At 38.1% G+C, this 19,869-nt stretch overlaps 1 protein-coding gene across 1 annotated transcript; it reads right to left on the reverse strand.

Annotated features, from left to right (window-relative positions):
• Positions 1 to 529: 529 nt before the first annotated feature.
• Positions 530 to 15,598, reverse strand: LOC133871043 (uncharacterized). The gene is made up of 10 exons (XM_062308393.1): positions 15,351 to 15,598; positions 14,756 to 14,838; positions 14,588 to 14,665; positions 10,031 to 10,143; positions 9,838 to 9,903; positions 5,358 to 5,459; positions 4,662 to 5,235; positions 3,839 to 4,044; positions 3,546 to 3,709; positions 530 to 905 (listed from the first exon to the last, which is right to left on the reverse strand). Exons 1-10 carry the CDS (start codon positions 15,479 to 15,481, stop codon positions 770 to 772), a joined length of 1,653 nt encoding a protein of 550 aa, XP_062164377.1. The 5' UTR covers positions 15,482 to 15,598; the 3' UTR covers positions 530 to 769.
• Positions 15,599 to 19,869: the final 4,271 nt, after the last annotated feature.

Raw genomic sequence — 19,869 nt, forward strand, 5'->3', positions numbered from 1 at the left:
CTTCAAACAACTTCCTCTTATTCCTTTCTACATTACCAAAAACCTCTTCATTCAATTTCTTCAAATCTTGTTTCAGGGCCTTTAGTTTAATGGACTTCTAACATTACAAATAAATCACTATTGAATTTTGATCCAATAATGATTTTAAAAGCCATGTTACTATTTAAGGGACACAAGAGGGACAAATGAAGATTTCTAGAATTGCTCGTAGGTCGAACATTACATTCTAGGTCGAACACTACATTCGCCAATACCACACAGACAAAAAATTTCTGTAAACCAGCTTGTAAGAAACTTATATAAACCAGCTTCTAAAAGTGATATGTGTCTTTTTAGCTTTTAAAAAAAACATGTACTTTTTATATACAAGAGACACATGTCACTATAAACCAGTTTGTAAGAAATTTCTGTTCAAACACGACAAATCCAATCCAATTACAATAAAATTAGCAACCATCCCATACATAGTCCATTCCCGGATATGCAAATGGAGAAGTTCTCAACTTCTTGACACCAACCAACAGACTCATTACACAAAAGAAGCTAACATATCATAAACTCATAATCTAAAAATATTGATTACAATTTTCACTTGAGAACTAAATTCACTTTTTACCTTTATGTCAGATAAAAAGCCTCATTATCGTAAATACATTGTAAGATTCTATCATAGGAATCAATAGCAAGATAAGACACAAGAAGCCATATACACACTAATCTCATTACATAGTGACTGGAAAATTGTGGGAAGCACCTAAACATTTCAGTGTTACTGCATGTCATCTGCAACTTGAGAACTCCTAATGCCCCAAAACGATCTGGGCTTCAACTTATTGTTAGTGGCTGTAAATCGCCATCCCATTTGGGTTTCACAAGTGGCACAGTTAGTGATTGTCCATGCATACCTGCAAAAAAATGCCCAAATTCTCTATTTAGCATCTCAACATGACAATCGCAGACAATTCGATGATAACTTATGTTTCATTTTGCTATTATCATGCATTTCTTCTAGTGGTTTTCTAACTTTTAGCATTTGTTCCGTCATCTTTCACATTAGTTCTATAAATCCCAGTAACCAATTTCTTTCCCCGAGTATTCTCACTGGGTAAACCCAAGTAAAATTTACCAATTAAGTTCTCAAGGTAAAGAATGCAACAGTGCCAAAGACCATCTTTATAATCTCTTTGCACTTGCCAACTGTACCAATGTATTCTCCCACATCCTCCTGAAACTTACTATTCGCCACTCAACCAGGAGGAAAATGACAAGGCTAATAAGGAGCTATAAGATGACATTGTTATCCTTATAAGAGAACAAGGATATATAATGGCCAGATGGCACTTGGAATACTAATATTTCGAGAGACAATATGACTGTTGTGATTGGTTGCAGCTCTAAAGAGCCACCAAAGTGTCCTTTAACATAGCAATCAGAAAGGTGGTTTGGGGTTTGGGGGGCAGACACAGAGAAAAAAGAAACCGCTTAGGCCATAAACCAATAGAGAAATGCTAGATACTATAATTTTATCCAACATTCATCCAACAATGCTGACGTGCACTCCCAACCAACCTTAAGATCTCTCTTTTTTTTCTTTTTTCTTTTTTAATTTATTTATTTATTTAACAAAGATTACTCTAAACGTTAGTTGGAAGTGTCACGTTAGCATTGTTGGATCAATAGTTGATAGCGTAAGACGATTCTAAGCATACATGAAGTATACAAAGAAAACCAAACACGAGCAAGCAAAAAAACAAAAGAGAAAACCCGCAAAACCCTACAAACAGTCGAGACACCAAGACCCACAGCCCAAACCCTAACCCGCCAAAAACACCCTAGACTACATAACATCAATAGTCCTTTTGCCTTTACCCCGGCAAGAACGAACACCCCTAGCATCAAAGTTAATCGAGCATTCTAAGTCCTTAACCTCTCTACTCCCTTTAGGCTTAGGAACAGAAGCAAGATCCTCTTGACACTGGCCCTCATTAATTAAAGTCAAGAAATCCAGAAAATCCTTCTCATCACCCTCGAAAGAGATCTCATAGTGTGATAGCACCATTTTGCATTCTGCACAACCTCGGGGTACCCTATAACCCCTCCTCTCCAACACCAGCCCCATCCAAATCACCCATTTGCGATGGTTCTCCCATTTTTGAGGGAAATGAGATAACCTGCAATACGGGACTCGAACCAAGGGACCCTTGGCGAAGAAAGCCTTTTGTTGGAGGAGAGACAGAGGTTGCCTCTAGGGACTCAGCAATCAAACCGATCAACTTCGCATCCTTCATCTTTCGAGAATACCTCAACACTGGCTTGGAATCCAACGGATACAATGGTGCCCCAGCCTCCGACATCACGGGACGCAGGAGGCAGAGCCTATCACGCAGCGTTGCCTCCCCTGAAAGGTCACCAGAAAAAGCTAACCCACTACCTGCCTTCCAAGCCTGCGAATGGTCACCGGAGAACGAAGCCGGAGGAGAAGCCACCAAGGAACAACCTGCTCAGACCTGCCGACAACAACCCATACTTGATCACCGAACATGTAAAACCCCCAAAACAGACGAGAAAAGAGTAGCAGTTGTCGACGACACGATTGCAGCTTCAATGTCTATAGGCTCCTCTAAACAGGTTGGAGCAAACAACCCACCACCTTCAGCATTCACAGAGAAACATGGATCAGCAACTGGAAAGCCACCCACGACTTCCCGCGACGGAAAAAAGAGCATCAGCGGCAAAAGGCTTCTCCAAAAAAGCCTTAGGGACAAAAACTTCCGATGGAACGGAAGAGGCGTGTTCTAAAGACACCGGAATAGTAACAACTGAGAAGCCCAAAGCTTCCGGTGCCGGAGAAGAACCATCGATGTCCATTGAAGACAAAGACACACCCTGTGGCCCGAATGTTCAAAACCCAAACCCGCTAAGAATGCGTCGGATCCATAATCCGGAACAAACCCCAACCTTTTGATCTTCTTGATGTTAGGCATAAGGCCTCCTTCGATCCCTCCCTATAGGATTTAACAAAATCCTCATAAACAATATTACACAACACCTCTTCCACCAAAGAAACCAACCAAGCAGCGCATCACGAGCCCAACGGAACAAACCAAGAAAATCCTTTCCTCTTTTTTGCCACCCTCAACTCATTTGACCCATTCACCACCTAGAAGAGGAAAGATTTAGCCTCCACAAAGAAACGGCTCTCCATCCCCAACCTCACACAACAACACCCGAAGGGGAATGCGACAGCTACGCCACCATGAGATGACTCACATGGCCGCTAGCTACGGTGTGGCAAGCTACCCAGAGAACTAACGACACATCTATATCGTTGTGTACATAGTACATATAGATACTGGGACAAAAAGAAAGTGACAATGGTGGGCTATATGTGTCAATACATGCAACCCATCAGTCCCTGCTTCCATCTAAGGTTTCATGCACACTACATTGGCATTAGCACAGAGTCACTAAATTTATGTAAGGTAAAATTGCAGAAGTACATATTTTTTGAACGAGTCACAGGACAGAAGAAGATAATCCCATACCCAGGAAACCAGCTGTATTCTAATTGCGGTCGCCCCCATAGTGCTAAGCCATTTGCTTTGTAGAGAGTCATTATCTCATGTACAATACCATTTGGGTTCACATAAGCACCAAGAGGACCTTCAGTAGACATGACCAACATATCACTCCGCCTTGCAATTACAGTCTGCATCAGAGAAAAAGGGAAGAATGGACCTAATCACATTGAGTCACTGCATATCCATTGAGCAACAGCTGACACAAACACACACACACACACACACACAAGTTTAAACAAAGCTAATATATTAATTACCTGACAGTGTTTACATTGAATAAGATTGACGCTCTCAAGTAACTCAATTTCCCTTTGCAATCTATATGAAATCCCATCAATCTCCAGAAGCTCCTGCCTTGTAGATACAGAAACAGGGATTTTACTGGCAACATAAAATGACAAAAGATCGGGCCTCCTAACAAGACCATCCATGCTGGGTGCCCCGACTATCTTTTTCCACATATCTGCAAAATATCAGAGCAGAAACGTTTGTATCATTAAGTGAGATTAAAAGAAAACAAGGTCCAAACATAATTTATTTTTTGATAAATAAGTAATTGGCCTTAAGACATGATAGCAAACAGAAAGAATCCGTATTTCACAATATCTGAATACTTTATTAGACACTGAAATTTTCAGTCTGAACCAAGGAACAAAAGGGAAGATACCCTGCAATAAAAGATTTTTTCCCCCAGAAGGAAGTAATTCTCACTCATCTAAGATCAACAAGGCTGGTCCCATAAAGTTCAAGAAAATTTTGCAGATTTCTCTCTTTTCATGGATTAAAAAATCTTCTTATATATTCTATGGACAAGATACAGAAACATTTAGAAAGACTTTCACATGCTTTGTAGAGGGATCAAAAGTCAACCATATTAATGTCCTTTAACTTAAATTACAGCTAACAATTGACAACAAGAATGGTAACATACAGATATCCTATGCTATTAAAATGGATGAACTAATCATATTTTCATAACGACTCTTGAGCTACAATATTAATCATGATTGAAGTAAAAAAATTAAACTTATGACCCGGCAGAAAGATCGTAGGTGCATGAACAAAACAAAGTAAAACTACCTGCAGCCCTTTCAGCAAGGCAATAGGAGTCATACATACGGTATACCCAAAAGGGCCAGAATGCTCTTGGAACTCTGCGGAACTTGTTTAAATTGGTTTTTTCCCAACACCTATCAGGCTCTTTTCCTTTGCAAGATTGTCTTCTTGATGTAGAACTGTTCCCCAAAGCCAATTCAGCATTTTCAATTTGTTTCTGGTCTGCGTGCAATGATCCTATGGATTTAGAGTCATTTAAGAAAGGTCTTCTAAATTGTAGGCCTGATTCACACAACATGTCATCATCACTGCTTGTTGATTCATCGATTATATCACATCCATAACAAGAATCAACAGCTGAATGATGAATTCTCCTTTCTGCAAGGGAGAGCGCACTCTCAAAGCTTTCTTCAGAATTTGACTCTGAAACATTGTCCTCATCCCTAGATCTATGCAATTTCGCACGAGAAGCATTTAAAGGCCGCGTACGTGAGAGTATGTGCCCCCGAAAATTACTAAATGGTGACAATGTTCCAAATGCATCGCGTGGAGTCCTTAATGGCTGATCTTCCTGGATAATTTGGACCTCTCCGCATGGCTAAAACGATGAAAATTTACTCCAAATAAGCCTTTGCTGATATAGGTAACAAGGAGAAAAAAGAAGTATCATTCAAGCATATTATCCATTTCTGTGTAAGTAAAAATAGTAATTATCCTAACCGCTCCTTCCACATCAGTCCAACGTCGCCTTAGACGAAATCTCTGCTGGCCACGAGTAACCACATTCAATGAACCATCCTCTAACCGCCGGTATTGTCGAATCTGAAAAAGTGAGTTTAGCAAGTGTATAAGCGATTTGCATAAATGACGTAACAACCCCAATTACAGCCCACAATCTAGCACACTCGGTGAAGAATCCCACAAGAATAAAACATCTCTATCTCACATCATAAGAGTCACTTTGCCAGCAGGTTAATTCAACATACAAACTGCGTTTACAATAGAGATTGCTTCACTTTTTCATTTCTGACATTGATCCAAAATCATTCCATATCAACTGTTAGCCTTCACTTGCAAAAGGAGCTCAAGCCATAAGAAACATGAATATGCCAAAAAGTTCCTAGAATGTCTTGTGTTAGGCTCAGAAAATACTCAACATCGAGCTCACCCAATATTATATTAGTGCACATGAATGGTGTCACCATATACAAAGTGCTTCCAACCTCCATTTACTGACAAAAATTACTATTGTATCAATAGAAAAGTAGCATTATGTAGACACAACGAAAAATTATCATTATATCAATGTGAAAGTAGAACAAACACAAATATATCAGTGACGTGTTAAGTGTTAACTACAAGAGAATTTCCTCAAGTTATTAAACGCAAAAGCCATCACTCGTCATATAATTCCTTCAAGATATTTCTTTTTCTATGCATTCCTTTTCAACTTTCACTGCAGAAAACAACTTCCTTTGGATCTTAAATATGACAAGGCAAGGAGAAATTTCTCTAAAATGCTTGGAGGAAGCTTCCATTCTTATCCTTTTATTTTTTATAAAACATATTCCCTCTGTTCCCTCTAATCTTTCCAGATGCAAATGGGTGCTACATTTGACGAACTTTACTCCATTACTTCACCATATCTCAAGCTCTGTTTGGTAAATGTATAAAATGCCATCTCAAGCCTTTTTGTACCACATTTACAGTTTCTGTAAAAACAACATTTTTCCAAGCTCTCATGATCCAATCTAATAGCAGAATTCCACATTCAATGAATAAAGAAACCATAATCCAAATTCTCTACGCAACAAGACAGAAAAAAATGTACATATAATTTGGCCATGCAGGTTTCTGCTCATGGCCACTCAACATCGTCTCTTGAATTAGAAAAGGCTTTGCACACATTGTTTTAATAATTGGATACCCATTGATATATATCCATGTTTGCTAACAAGAAAGAAATTCACTATTTAATCCCTTTTTTTTTTTTCAGTTTTTATCTCTTTTTTCTTTTTCGTTTTTTTTTTTTTTTTTTTTTTTTTTTGGGGGGGGGGGGGGGGCGGGGCCAGCAACGTGTAATAAGACTAGAATTGATTGGGCCCTATAATTTTATTTAGGTTCTAGTAGTTACTAGTAGATAGGAAATGAAGCTGGCTCATTGAAATAGAAAACTATTGCCTACCCTCTTTTCTTCTCCCTAGCAGCGGCGCGTATAGGCTCGTCCCGCTAGGGTTTTGCTTTAGAAAGTCACAGATTAGTTCGACAGGGAGCGGATTTCCAGGGCGGAGGCTTCGCCGTCAGTTTTGGTGTCTTCTTTGTCGTTTTGTCTCGTGTTTCTGTTCAGTGTAGCGACACTCGATCTTGCCGGAAAGTGTTAGTGGTGTCGTTGGCCCCTGCGAGTTGTTGCTCTGCGGGGGTTGCATTATCAGAATGCCCACCATCCTCGTAGACAATGTGTGGTGCCCAGACCTCATCGGTGGTTTCTGATGACCTGGTAGTTATCCGGAAACCCTCTCCGGGAAGGGGTATTCTTCGGAGAAGGTTTCTCAGGCCGAGCTCTTCTGTTGGGGCTCGTGGCTGTTCGCTTGAGCTGGTCCATCCTCAGCCCTCGATGGAGTTGTGGAATAAGGGAGGTGTTGACAGTCCGACTGTGCCAATTTCGTCATTAACGCTGGCTGTGAGGGATGTTGAGTAGGATGGGGATTTCCCCTCCCCTCTAGAGACTTTCACCCATGTCACTCCTTTGGATTGGGTTCGCTTTTGTGTTGAGAATATATGTCATGTGGTGGGTGTTTCGTGTGAGGGGAGTAAGGATCAAACAGTAGCTTTCCTAACATCAATTGGAGAGGATCATGCGCGGGAGGTTAAGGGTGCTTGCTCTAAGTCTAGAGGAAGAAGAGAGCTTCTGAACCTTGAATGCTCTATAAATTATGACTATGGCGCATCTTCTAGGCGCGGGAAAGGCAAGGCCCAAGCTTTTTAGCGCTGGGTGCTTTGGGTGGGGTTCGGGTTTGAGGGTTGTTGTTTGTGGGGTTTGGGTTTGGGAGCTTGGTGTTTTGTGGGCTTTTCTTGGGTGGGTTTTGTTTTTTCGGATTGTTTGGGTTTTTTTTTGTGCTCGCCTCAGTTGATTGCTTTCTGTTGTTTACTTCTTGTATACTTTGGGATGCCTTACGCTTTTCATAATATTGTTCTTTACTCATAAATTTTTTTAAAAAAGAAAAAGAAAAGTAGTTACTAGGATTTAAATTTTAAGAGTCAACTGTGATGTTTTTGGTAATTCAATAAATAGGTGGTTACCCTAGATTATTTAGGTAATTCAATATATGGGCATTGTCGTAAGGGTTTAGTTGTGAGTCTATTTAAGTATGCTTTGTAGTCCAATGGAGGCAGACTTGTTGAAATAAAATTATGTAGAATTGCCCTTTTCTCCTTCTCTCCCCCTCCTCTCTCTCTTTCTCTTCCTCTTCTCTTAGCTTCTTCTTCTTCCCCCTTTTAACTTCTTCTTTCTTTTTCTTACCCTTTCTCCTAGCTTCTTTCTCTCTCTTTTCCTCTACTTTCTCCTGCATTCACTTTATTATTCCAATGATTATTGTTTGTCATGCATCAATTTTGGTATCAGAGCCCACTTCGATTGTCTCCCATAACAATAGAGCGATCCACAACCATGTTACACCAACAACTCCAACACAAGAACAATTTTGCTGCACCCTTGCGCCATCTTTTTTCGTCAATCACAGAAAGTTCCGTCAACCACACAGCCACACCACGAAAATCTAGTCTCATCTCCTGTTTCAGTATTCTATCCATCCTAGTGTCTCCACCGTCAAAACACCCAAACAACCCACCACACTGGAACCACCACTGGCGTCAAAAAAAAAAAAAAAAAAAACTGCCAACACTCCATCCCCACAGCATCCACCCACCAGAGCCACAATACAGCACTAAAGTGTGCAATCCATCCCATTACCCACCCACCACCGCTACCCATCACCAAAATCCACCACTGCGTTGCTGCCAACGACCTGGGCCGAGTCCTTCACACGGCTTTTGCCAGCCAAACACCAACATCCCACCTTGCCAGACTAACGAACCACCGTGCATACCTGTCGTTCCGTCTTGATCATCCCACATCCAGGACAGCCTCATTTCAGCCACCCATCCAATGCAAAGGTCATTGGCCATCGTTCCGCCATCACGAGGACAATTGGTAGCGGTGCCGCACTCAACCTACCTCGTGTCGTCTCTATCGCCAAAGCCTCTGCCTAAAACTGCTACAACAAACCGCACCAAGCCACCTTGTATACACGCCCAAGTTCTTGCTCCCAATGATGCGTGCAAAAGAACCAAATAGACGACCGTTGTTTGTGAAGCCTTGGTCAGCAGGTCAACACAAAAGGAAAATATTGAGATATACAGCAAAGCATGACAACAAGGACGAGTTTGTTGAAAAAAAAAAAAATGTTGGATGAGTGTTGCCCACTTCTCAGACCGAGGCTGATTGGACTGCTTCAAGATTTGGGGCTTGGACCCAAATTTTTTCTTACAATATGTGTTCAACAGCATTTCCAAACTCAAAATTGCGTTTTCTCCAATCATAGGTGAATGACGCATACTGAGACAAGAGTTAATTGGGCCCTATAATTTTATTTAGGTTCTATTATTTATTAGTATATAATTTTATGTTTTGTTTAACTGGTGACGTTTTTGGAAATTCAATAAATAGGTGATTGCCCTAGATTTTTTGAGGTAATTCAACAAATGGTGTTGCCCTAGGGTTTAGTCGTGAGTCTATTTAAGTATGCTTTGTACTCCAATGGAGGCAGACTTGATGAAATAAAATTATGTGGAATTGATTTCCTTCTCTCCTTCCCTCCCCCTCTTCTCTCTCTTTCTCTTCCGTAGCTTCTTCTTTCCTTTCTCTTCCTCTTCTCTTAGATTTTTCTTCTTCTTCCCCCTTTTAACATCTTCTTTCTTTTTCTTCTTGTTTCTCCTAGCTTCTTTCTCTCTCTTTTCCCCTACTTTCTTCTACATTCACTTCATTATTTTGGTGATTATTTTTTGTCCTGCATCAGGGGATTGTCTAACAAAGATTTGTGTTTGACATTTGATGGCATATAAATGGACATAAACACATGATATTGCAATTATTAAAAATCAACACAAGGTTACGTAAATGAGATGAAAAAGGTAATTGTACCTCTGCTGTTGTCCCAATCGATGAAAACCTTATTCTTCCATCATCAGGGTCACTGTGAACACGGACCTAAAAAGTTTCAAAACCACGTCATAAAAAGTTTCAAAACCACATCAAAACTTTCAGACAAAACTAGAGCAAGAAATTCCAAGCACAGATAGAGCAAATGAAAAGCAGTCATAAGAAGTTCACCTACCACACCAATAGTATAAGGAGCATCAACTTGGGTCAATGCTCTCTCGACTGCGGCTATAAAATTTGGCTGAATAACTCTTAGAGGAAGGGTGGCTTCCGGGAACAGAACAACTCCTGACAAATATCACATGGCATGGTCTAACATTCTCTATTAGAGGGGGAAAAAAATTTGGACAAAAAGGAAGAGGAATAAGAAGGCACCCCCAGGACAGTAAGTCCAAATAAAAAGGTGACGTACTATACACCACAGCACTCAGACAAGGGCTTAAGGTCTTAAAACTTGCAAGATTAAGGGTGCTTAATTAAACTGGTTTTTCAAATTTTGAGGCTATGGCAACTGATTTAAAGCTTCTGCATGATAACGCAAAGTCATTAAAGGTCATTAGAGCATAATGAATGAATAAGAAAAAATAACATATATATATATATATATACTAGTAAATATTTTGAGAAATCCACTGAAAAATTAAATTCTGCTAGTGAAGATTCTCTTCATATTAAATATGAGCTTAATAAAGCTTATGTTTGCCAGAATGATGTTTGTTTCCCATTCCTTCTGTGCTTGTTAAAAACATGAAGAGTGATAAAGTAATTCTAGGAAACTCTTTCCTTTATTTACTTTACCCAATCTCTTCTATTGATGAAACTGGGATAACAACTGTTAAGATGGGTACAGAAGTAAAATTTACTTTTGCATCTAGACTAGATATTGAGCTAGATCGGCTCAACCTAGTCTCTGCTAAGACCAAACATTTGAATTCCTTAAAACGGGAACTCAAATACAAGAGAATTGCCCAGCAACTCTCTGACAAACTGTTGCAATCCAAGATTGCTGCTTTCAATGCTAAACTTGTTGATACTGTTTGTTCTGACCTACCCAATGCTTTTTGGCACCGGAAGAAGCACATTGTTGCTCTACCATATGTTAAGGATTTCTCCGAAAGGAAAATTCCTACTAAAGCTAGGCCCATTCAGATGAATGCCAAAACTTGAGATTTTTGCCAAAAAGAAATTGCAGACTTACTCGCGAAAAATATTATTCGCAAAGATATTGAAACCTTTTTGGCTGATTCTGCTTCTTTTAATTTCAAACTAAAAGGAATTTCTACTAATTCCCAAGTTTGTTGTTCTGCTTTTTATTTTGCCCAGCAATCGGCAGCCCCTTCTCAAGCTTCACAAGCTGAAGAAGGAGATGTTTCTCCCTCTGCTTTTGATTTAAATGCTCCTATGCCTGAGCCTGTTTTTCACCATTGTAATGCCATTACTTTTGCTGAACCTAAGAAAATGGGTTTTCATAACCTTGACTGGCCTTCTTTAGAAAGAGATTTTCATTCTGAAGAAAATCGTCAGAAAAGGTTTATTTATGCTAAAACTTTTTCAATAAAAGAAAGAGATTTGTTAAAACTTCAGTGGGTGGAAAAGATGCTTGAAGAACAGAAACATACTCTGTTTTTCGATTTTCTTCAAAAGGTTAAACCTGGTGTTTTAATAAATCACTGTCTTCTCCTGGATACAATTCATATCTGATCCAGAATCAATCAAAGCAATAGCATCAAAGGAATAATCCTCTACAACAATAACAGTAATTTTCGCATACCATTTGGGTGGTATGAAACTCTTAGTGAGTTTAACAAATTTCAAAGCATTACTGGAATAAACAGTTGCATTGCTGGATTCAGGATCATTAGAATGCTCATGTTGATTACCAGTAATTTCTTCAATTTTTAAATCTTCATTTTCCACTTGAAGTTTCTTATGAAGATTTATTACTAACAGTTGACTTTTTAAGTCTTAATTATCAAATTTAATATGATGCATGTCTTTTTTCAAATCAACAATTTCTTTCTTTATATTACTTATCTCATGCTGCAAGTCTGAGATAGTAACAACTTTAGATTTTTGTTTTGAAAATCTTTCCAAAGTTTCATCAAGATAAATTTTGGGTTTAACAGATCTTTCAAAATCAAGTTTCATTGTTTTCTTGAGTTTTTTAAGATATTCATATTTTAACTCATCATTTTCAATTTTTGAAATTAAAGTGATTAGTAAATTTTCTAGTTCTTCTTCTTTAGAAGTAACATTACAAAATTTACTTTCACAACAGGGCTTCCTGCAGCCAATTTTGAAAACATCTTTATCAGATGATTCGCTAGCAGAATGATAGCAAGAATTATCAGAAGTAATTTCATCAATGTGAGATGAATCAGAATCTGAGTAATCTTGCGATTGTAAAATCCTGTAAATATCATTCCTATCTTTTTTTCTTTTTTTTTTGATAAGTAAGAAAAGTTTTATTAGAAAAAGCGTAAGACGCCCCTAAGTACACAGGGAGTATACATAGGAACAACCAAAGCCAACCCACCAAAAGCACCCAACAAAACCCTAAAGCCCAAAAGGATCACCCAAGAACAGCCCACAAAATAACCCAACAAAACCCATAAGGAGGTAAGCCCTAAAACCCGAAAACCTCTAAACCCACGAGGGCACAAAACCCTACTACATGAGAGCCTTGCCTTTCCCGCACCTAGAGCGCTTGCAACACCGTAATTAATGGAACTTTTCAAACTCAAAAGCTCCCTCTTTCCTTTGGTCTTTTGGTGTGCTATCATCTTATCCCGATGAAATTCATCTTCCATGGCAACAAGGATTGCCAAAGACTCCTCGCCCTGAACCCCGTCCAACAACCAGTCTAAGGGCAACCCATCCCAAAAATCACCATCCTTCTCCCAAACAACTAACTCCCCATTAAGATCATACCCGACAGGCCAATCCTGAGATTGAGAAAAACCATTGCCCTCTACGGATGAAGGAATGATGCGACCTCCCGGTGGGGAGTGAAGCCCTATCATCCCAACATCCTTGGCCCCTATCGCAGCAGGGTGAGCGTTGAGGAACCCCTTTCGAAGGAACCCCCTATCTTTCTCATCAATATTTAAAGAATTAATTTTATTTTTTAATTTATTAGGTGGGTTTGGACATTTATCAGCATAATGTCCATTTTTACCACAATTAAAACATCTTCCTTTAGAAGTTTTAACAGCTTTAAAACGCTTATGCTTTCTAAAGATTTTATCAGGCCTTTCAGGCTTAGCAACTTGTCTTTTAGTATGACGGTATTTTTTAGTGAACTTATCCTATTTCTTCCTGTGTCCCCTGCTAGGAGCAATGGGAGGCAAACCAAATTGTTCACAAAAATTATCCATTTCATACTTAGCTTTCTTAGCATTTTTAATTGTTGTCTTATCATCTTCTGATCAACACACATTTTAATGCCAAGTTTTTTAATAATTGAAAACAAATCACCATAGGTTAAGTTTTCATAATCAATGGATCCTGTGACAGGATCAACAAGTTCATCTTTTACTTTGTGAGCAAATAATGAAGGTAATCCATCAATGAACTTTTCTTTCTAATAAGGCTTGAAACTATCAGTTTTAAACATAACACGAGAAAGAAAAACATCTTGATACCATCTATAATCAGACATAGTAGGGCATCTAAGATTATTCAAATAATCAGAAATACGAGTAGTAATATTGGACGGAGTCCCAACAAAATGTTTAACAATGGTGTATATCAAAGTATTGATACCATCGGGCAATTGCTTGCCATCATTAAGGACGGGAGTCCCGTCATCATTGGTTTTAACAACGGTTTTGATCCGGGTTTTAGCATCTTGAGTAAGATGCTTGTCCCACCAAATATTGAGGGGACCGGAAAAACCAGTAGTTAGTAATTCAACAATATCATAATCAGTAACATCATGGTTAGTCATATAAGCATTAGCAACCATGGACATATGATTCATCTTACTAAGGATTTCCTGCTCAGACAAACCATTAATATTCCACTCATATAATTTATCAGCAGAAACAGAAAACTGGTTTTGGAAAACCCTTTCTTCAAACTGCAAATCAAGAGAAGTGGGTTTATTGTACCAATTCTTGGTAAGGTTAACAGGTTTGGATTTAAAAATTCTTTGGAGTTTTGCAGAAACATTGATTTTTCCAAAATTTTCTTCAATAATTTTAATATCTTCATCAGTGGATGAATTAGATTTAGAAGAATCAAACTCCTCAGAATTACCAGATTCATTAGCAGAATGATTTAAAACATTTTTGCCTTTGTCATGGTTTATGACGCAAGCATTATTAACATTGGAAGAAATATTTGAAGCATATATATATATACACTATACTGCTATCAAATCTCCTCTGAAAATGTTTGAAAAAGAGCATAAAAATAAAAAATAAAATAAATAAATAAATAAAAAAAAAGAGGAAGATGAAAGCCAGCTCTTTAAATATCTAACAGAAAAGTGAAAGTACTTTCTTTTTCTCAGTGCTCAGTACAACTATGAAGTACAGAGTCTTCACTAAAATTCCAGAACATTTTTAAATTTTTCAATAACTGGATCTGTTTTCCAAGAAAAATAGTTAATAACTTCGCACAACTATGACTCAGATTGCAATCTAGATGAAGTCTAATAGCCAACCAGGTATGTACTGGAACTGAAAATCAATAGCATAATCTTTTAAATGAATAAATAAAGAAGTACCTTCAAGATAAAACAGTGGGAGGTTCATGATGACACCGCCTTCCAAGAAGGCCATCCTATGGTGTGTGTCTTCGACCTCTGTTGCATGTAAGTGATCTCATGAGCCCTAGATACTTCAGATGAGCACCAATACACACAAATACATAAAACAGAGCACCATTTGCCTACCGCCAAGATATGTATGTAACGAAGCCAAACCAGTGTTGAATGTAAATTCACTAGATGAGGCAGCACCAGCATAACCACGGTCACTATAATCCAAAGCAAAATATGCATAAGAAAGTCAGGTACCCATTACAATAATCAAAACAACATCGGTGAAATCAACTCCAAATAATTCTAAAAAGCAAAGAAAATGCATTCAAGCTCACCTATCCTCTACTGGTAATTGAGTTCAAGCTCATATGCTATGACTGTTGATCTTAAATTTACATTTCTATTCATTCAACTTGCGTGGCAGACAAAAAGGGGATTTGCAAATCAAACTAGGTAATCGAGACGCATTTACCATGAATGTTACGCTTAATTATCAAATATTGTCCTGCATTTTCTCGGATTAAGGGTTAAACTAGGGTAACCAACACTTGTTTCATTTCTTTCCCTCGATTTTCTCATAATCCAAACAGAAGGTTAGAAAGTCCAATTAAATAATACGCCTCTCAGGCAAGATATTCAAATTACTATCAACAAAATGATAGTAAAACCAATCAAGTTTGGGGAAAAAAAAACACAAAACGGCGAAGAGGAAGGGTGGGGAGATTACGTGGCGTCAAGGTCATCGTCGGACGAGTCGTGGAGGCCATCGACCTCTTCCACCTGCAATTCCTCGAGATCGAGCTCTCGAATCTGCTCCATCTGGTGCCGCTCCCTCTCCAATAACCTTTCGTTTTCCATTTCCTCTCTCTCTCTCTCTCTCTCTCTCTCCCTCTCAAAGGAATGGAATGTACTAGCAAGTGATTTTAAGCAAACCCCCCAGAGTCGGTGTGCATTTTTGTGGTTTTTGTTCTGTTCTCAGCGATACTCTGTCAAGAAACATCCAAGTTTTTGCCACGTCAGTTATGCTTATGTTTCACTTTTTTCCTTTTCTTTTTCTCTTGAAAAGAAAAGAAATGTGTAAGACCTACAATGACCCACGTATAACATGTCTTAGGCCCATTTCGTAATCTTTCTCCCCTCTTTTATATAAAGAGAAATTTTTTATTGAGTGAAAATAAAAAGTGATTAATGTGATATAAAGTAGAAATAATTTATATGAAAAAAGTGAAAAAAAAAAAAAAATTGTATTGCAGTGAGTTTTTTTATTTAAATAATAATAAAAAATTATTAATGTAATATAAAAAGTAAAAAAAGTTAAGAATGCTTTGAGTTGATATTTTTTGGGAGAGGTGAAAATAAAGAGAAGGAGGGAAGGAGGTTATTGAACGGGGCCTTATAAGAAATTTATGAGAGAAGTACAAAAATTATATATATAACATGTCCTGAAAGAAAAATACCCGGTAAGTGACTGACTGCAGTTCCTACTCCAAACAATAGGTTAAAACAACCATACTATGCTTTATGCACTTAAGTGTACATTTTTTAAGAAGATAGTAAAAATTATTATTAAATTTTAGATGAACTATTATTGAATTGGATAAATTATCATTAAATTTTGGATTAAATATTAATTTTTATTGTCATTTCAAAAATTATACATTTAAGAGTACATATAGCATTTTTTTTTTTTAATTTATATGTTATATATGTTATTTGGTGCCTGTGTAACATGTATTACAATTATACAAGACAAAATCTCAAATGTCACATTTTATACCAGGAATAGGACTACTGATCAAATTATACTTGGACTAAGAGTCCTATCCCAATTCTACTGAGAGAGGACTGCTGATCGGATTATGACTTTTACTTCAATTCAACTTAGAGTAGAGTCCTAATCCATATCTACTGGGATAACTGATACCTAATTTCTCGGGAATAGTTGCTAAGTATCTATCTACTAGGAGTTTTGTTGTCTCCTCTTTGGACTGGGTTGAGTGGAATTTATTCCCAACAGTTACCCTCCAATTCTCTTATCAAAAGCTTGCTTGAATAATGAGAATTATATGTCTCAGGAAACCCAAGCTTTGTCTCCTTCTGAAAACCTGCAAACCTGTGGGTTAAACCTTACCCCAATTACCTTCTTGTTTTTCCTTAGGGTTTTCTCCCTGTCTCCTGGAATAGCTAACTCCTGAAAACCTGCAAATCCTGAGAGTTAAATCTGACCCCCCATGCCTTCTTGCTCTCAGTGTAGGACTAACCAGGAGTCTTCCTCCTTACTCTCAGCAAGGACTGATTTGAGAGGCTTTCTTTTTGCTCTCGGTAAGGATTGATTCGAGAGGCTTTCTTCTTGCTCTCGGCAAGGACTGATCCGAGAGGCTTTACCTCTTACTCTAGGCAAGGACTGATCCAAGAGGCTTTGCCTTTTACTCTCGGCAAGGACTGATCCGAGAGTCTTTTGCTTGCAAAAGAAGCGACATCAACGGGTTCCCAGTCCTTAGACCGGGAACACTCCAATGCTTAAGTCAGCTCTATTCTTTTATTCTGAAAATACTTATTCCCAAATCTAGGGAATTTTCTGTCTTAATTATAACTAGTCTGAGTTAAAAATAAAAGTCTAGTTCTTTGCAAACATAAATGCTAAAAATAAAAGTCTAGCCTGGAATTCTCGAGCGTCCTTTCTACATGACCACAGGCAGATTCTGCTATGCCTCGGCTCTCTACGTCGTGGGCTTCTGTTTCCTCGGTCCTCTCTTCTTTCTAAGTCATGCCGGGGATCATTCTCTTGATCCCTTTCGTCTAGCTGAGGACGATCTAGGGGATAATAATCATGTGGCTACTGATCTTAGGGCTAATAGTCCCGATGATTCCGGAACCTATTATTTCCTGGTTGGTTCCGTTGCTCTCCCAAGAACCGAACCAGCTTGCCATTCATTATGAATTCTTCTATTAACAACTTTAAGGTTACGCACCCCTTGGTGCAATGACCTACTTGTTTATGAAAATCACAATACTTGCTTGCATTCCCGTAAGGATGATTACCTGGTATCTTTGGTGGTTCCCGAAAACGCAGGATCTCTTTTGATCTCTATAAGGACTTCTGATATCTCGTCATTGAGAGGTGTAAAGTTGTAATCTTTAAACTTCTTTACCGGCCTCTACTCTTCCCTATCAGCTTTTCTGAATTCTTTCATTTTCTTTTCTGGGACTGTCTATTGGGGTAGCCTAGAGCTGGCCATAGCCTTCAGCGTCTCTTCCTGATTGATAAATTCTTTTGCTTTATCTATTAGGCCCTGCAAGGTACTCGGTTGCTTCCGGGCCAACTTCGTCATCAAAGGCTCCTTGGGTAAAATTCCCTGATAAATGGCAACAAAGATCATATCCTCAGTCGGATCTTCGACCGTAACCTTCTCTCGGTTGAACCGGGCCATAAACTCCTTACGACCCTCATTGCTTTGCTGGTGCAACGATAGCAAATATCCCAAAGGCTTCTTCTTTATCCAGAAAGCTAGAAACTCCATTAGGAATATTTTAGACAACTCCTTGAACTGATGATGCGAATGGTGGGCCGAATCTTAAAAATCCCTTGCAAGTTCCAGATGGGTTAATCACAAGGTCAAGAGCTAAGAAGATCAAGGAAGTAATGCAAAGATTGGTGCAATCCACTTGGGCTGAGTTTGCAAATTTATCAAGCAAGACCCCAACATTCAAGTTGGGCTTGAAAGAAGAAGAACCAATTTTAATCCATGTGGTTTAGTGAACTCTTTATTTCATTAAGTATAGGCTTGTGGGCCTATTTTTATGTTTCTATGGTTGTAGGCATTTGGGCATTTTTAATTCATTAAGTGGACTTCTTTTATTAGCTATAGGCTTTTAGTTTAGGTTGTTTTTGTGTAATGCCCCGAATTTGAACCTGCAAATTCGTAAGCAGAAACCTCCGGTTTCCACGTGACATTACTACATCAGAGATAAACTCTTGCAGCGGAATATATTTTTTCTAAAGTCTTAGGAATTGATAGCATAACACATTGGAGCTGGCTGAGATACCTCGATACATTTATTAAAAGTTACTTAAGTTTATCTTTATATGCCATATGCACACTAAGTGCATCAAAATTAGTGCCACTGACGGCACACAACCATATGCTAGTTTTGATGGTTTTTGAAACCATTATCGAACTATTAAGTGCTAGCTTAAAACATGCCAAACATGACATCGTTATAAATATTTACATGCCATAAAACAAAACACACATAAATACAACTAGTAATTTCTAAGCTAGCACTTAATAGTTCGATAATGGTTTCAAAAACCATCAAAACTAGCATATGGGTCCATGCCTTCATTCTCCAAATCTGCATCAGTAACTATGCAAATATGACATCATCATATTTACATAGACAAACAAATGAGTCATCCATTTTCATATCTAAGTTACCATCAAATTAATAACAGTTCATAAAGAATACAAATGCAAGGGTTGTATGAATATGCATTGTAGTAACCATTTAGTCTGTGTTTTATGATCATCTTTCTTCAGACCTCTCATTCTAGGTTATCTAAACCCGTTCATGTCCGTTGCCTCACACTTAAAGTTTTACATGTTTTTACTTGAATCCTACCGGTCCCAGCATTAGTTATATATTAGGCCTTCGGACACATCTGGGTCACTTTGAACCCCCTAGATCCACTGATTAGCCTTCTTTCCACTTGCTACTACACCAGCTTGTTGATAGCTATCTTCTCAGCCATTATATTAATTGGATACAACATGCAATGCATGAACAACCACATGCAATGAACACACACTACACAATCCTAATGAAACATAGAATCATTCCTCAGTAAGTACATCCATACTTACTCTCCTTGGTGTCATTTCTTCGCTCATTTTCTGTAACAAATATATACAAAGAAGATAATATATTCATCAGTCCATTTTTCAGTATTAATTATGTATATTTTTACATCACTTTACTCATCGTTTTTAGTCATCAATTAAAAGGTGATTACTTATAAGTCTTTTGACGTTTAAGCTTTATGTTCAAACACCGAAACACGGTGACATAATGTTTAAATATAAGTCTTTAAGTCAAAGCACTTTAATAAGTACTTTTAGAGTAATTATGATTATCCACAAGAATTGTAAGTACCAAAACAAGACAATAATACGAGAATATAAATATTACAACGATTCATATTTAAGCACCGAAACACAGCATAGTGCTTTTGGTGACATAACATT

The sequence above is a fragment of the Alnus glutinosa genome, chromosome 6 (assembly GCF_958979055.1).
Source record: "Alnus glutinosa chromosome 6, dhAlnGlut1.1, whole genome shotgun sequence".
Taxonomy (NCBI): Eukaryota; Viridiplantae; Streptophyta; class Magnoliopsida; order Fagales; family Betulaceae; genus Alnus; species Alnus glutinosa.

Bases quoted from the DNA above. Each gene is read 5' to 3' on its own strand.
- LOC133871043 (XM_062308393.1), bottom strand. From the start codon at position 15,481: ATGGAAAACGAAAGGTTATTGGAGAGGGAGCGGCACCAGATGGAGCAG. The intron at 9,904-10,030 runs GTAGGTGAACTT...GAAACTTTTTAG, and splicing joins CTCCTTATACTATTGGTGTG to GTCCGTGTTCACAGTGACCC. The intron at 4,045-4,661 runs GTAGTTTTACTT...GATATTTTGCAG, and splicing joins CCTTGCTGAAAGGGCTGCAG to ATATGTGGAAAAAGATAGTC.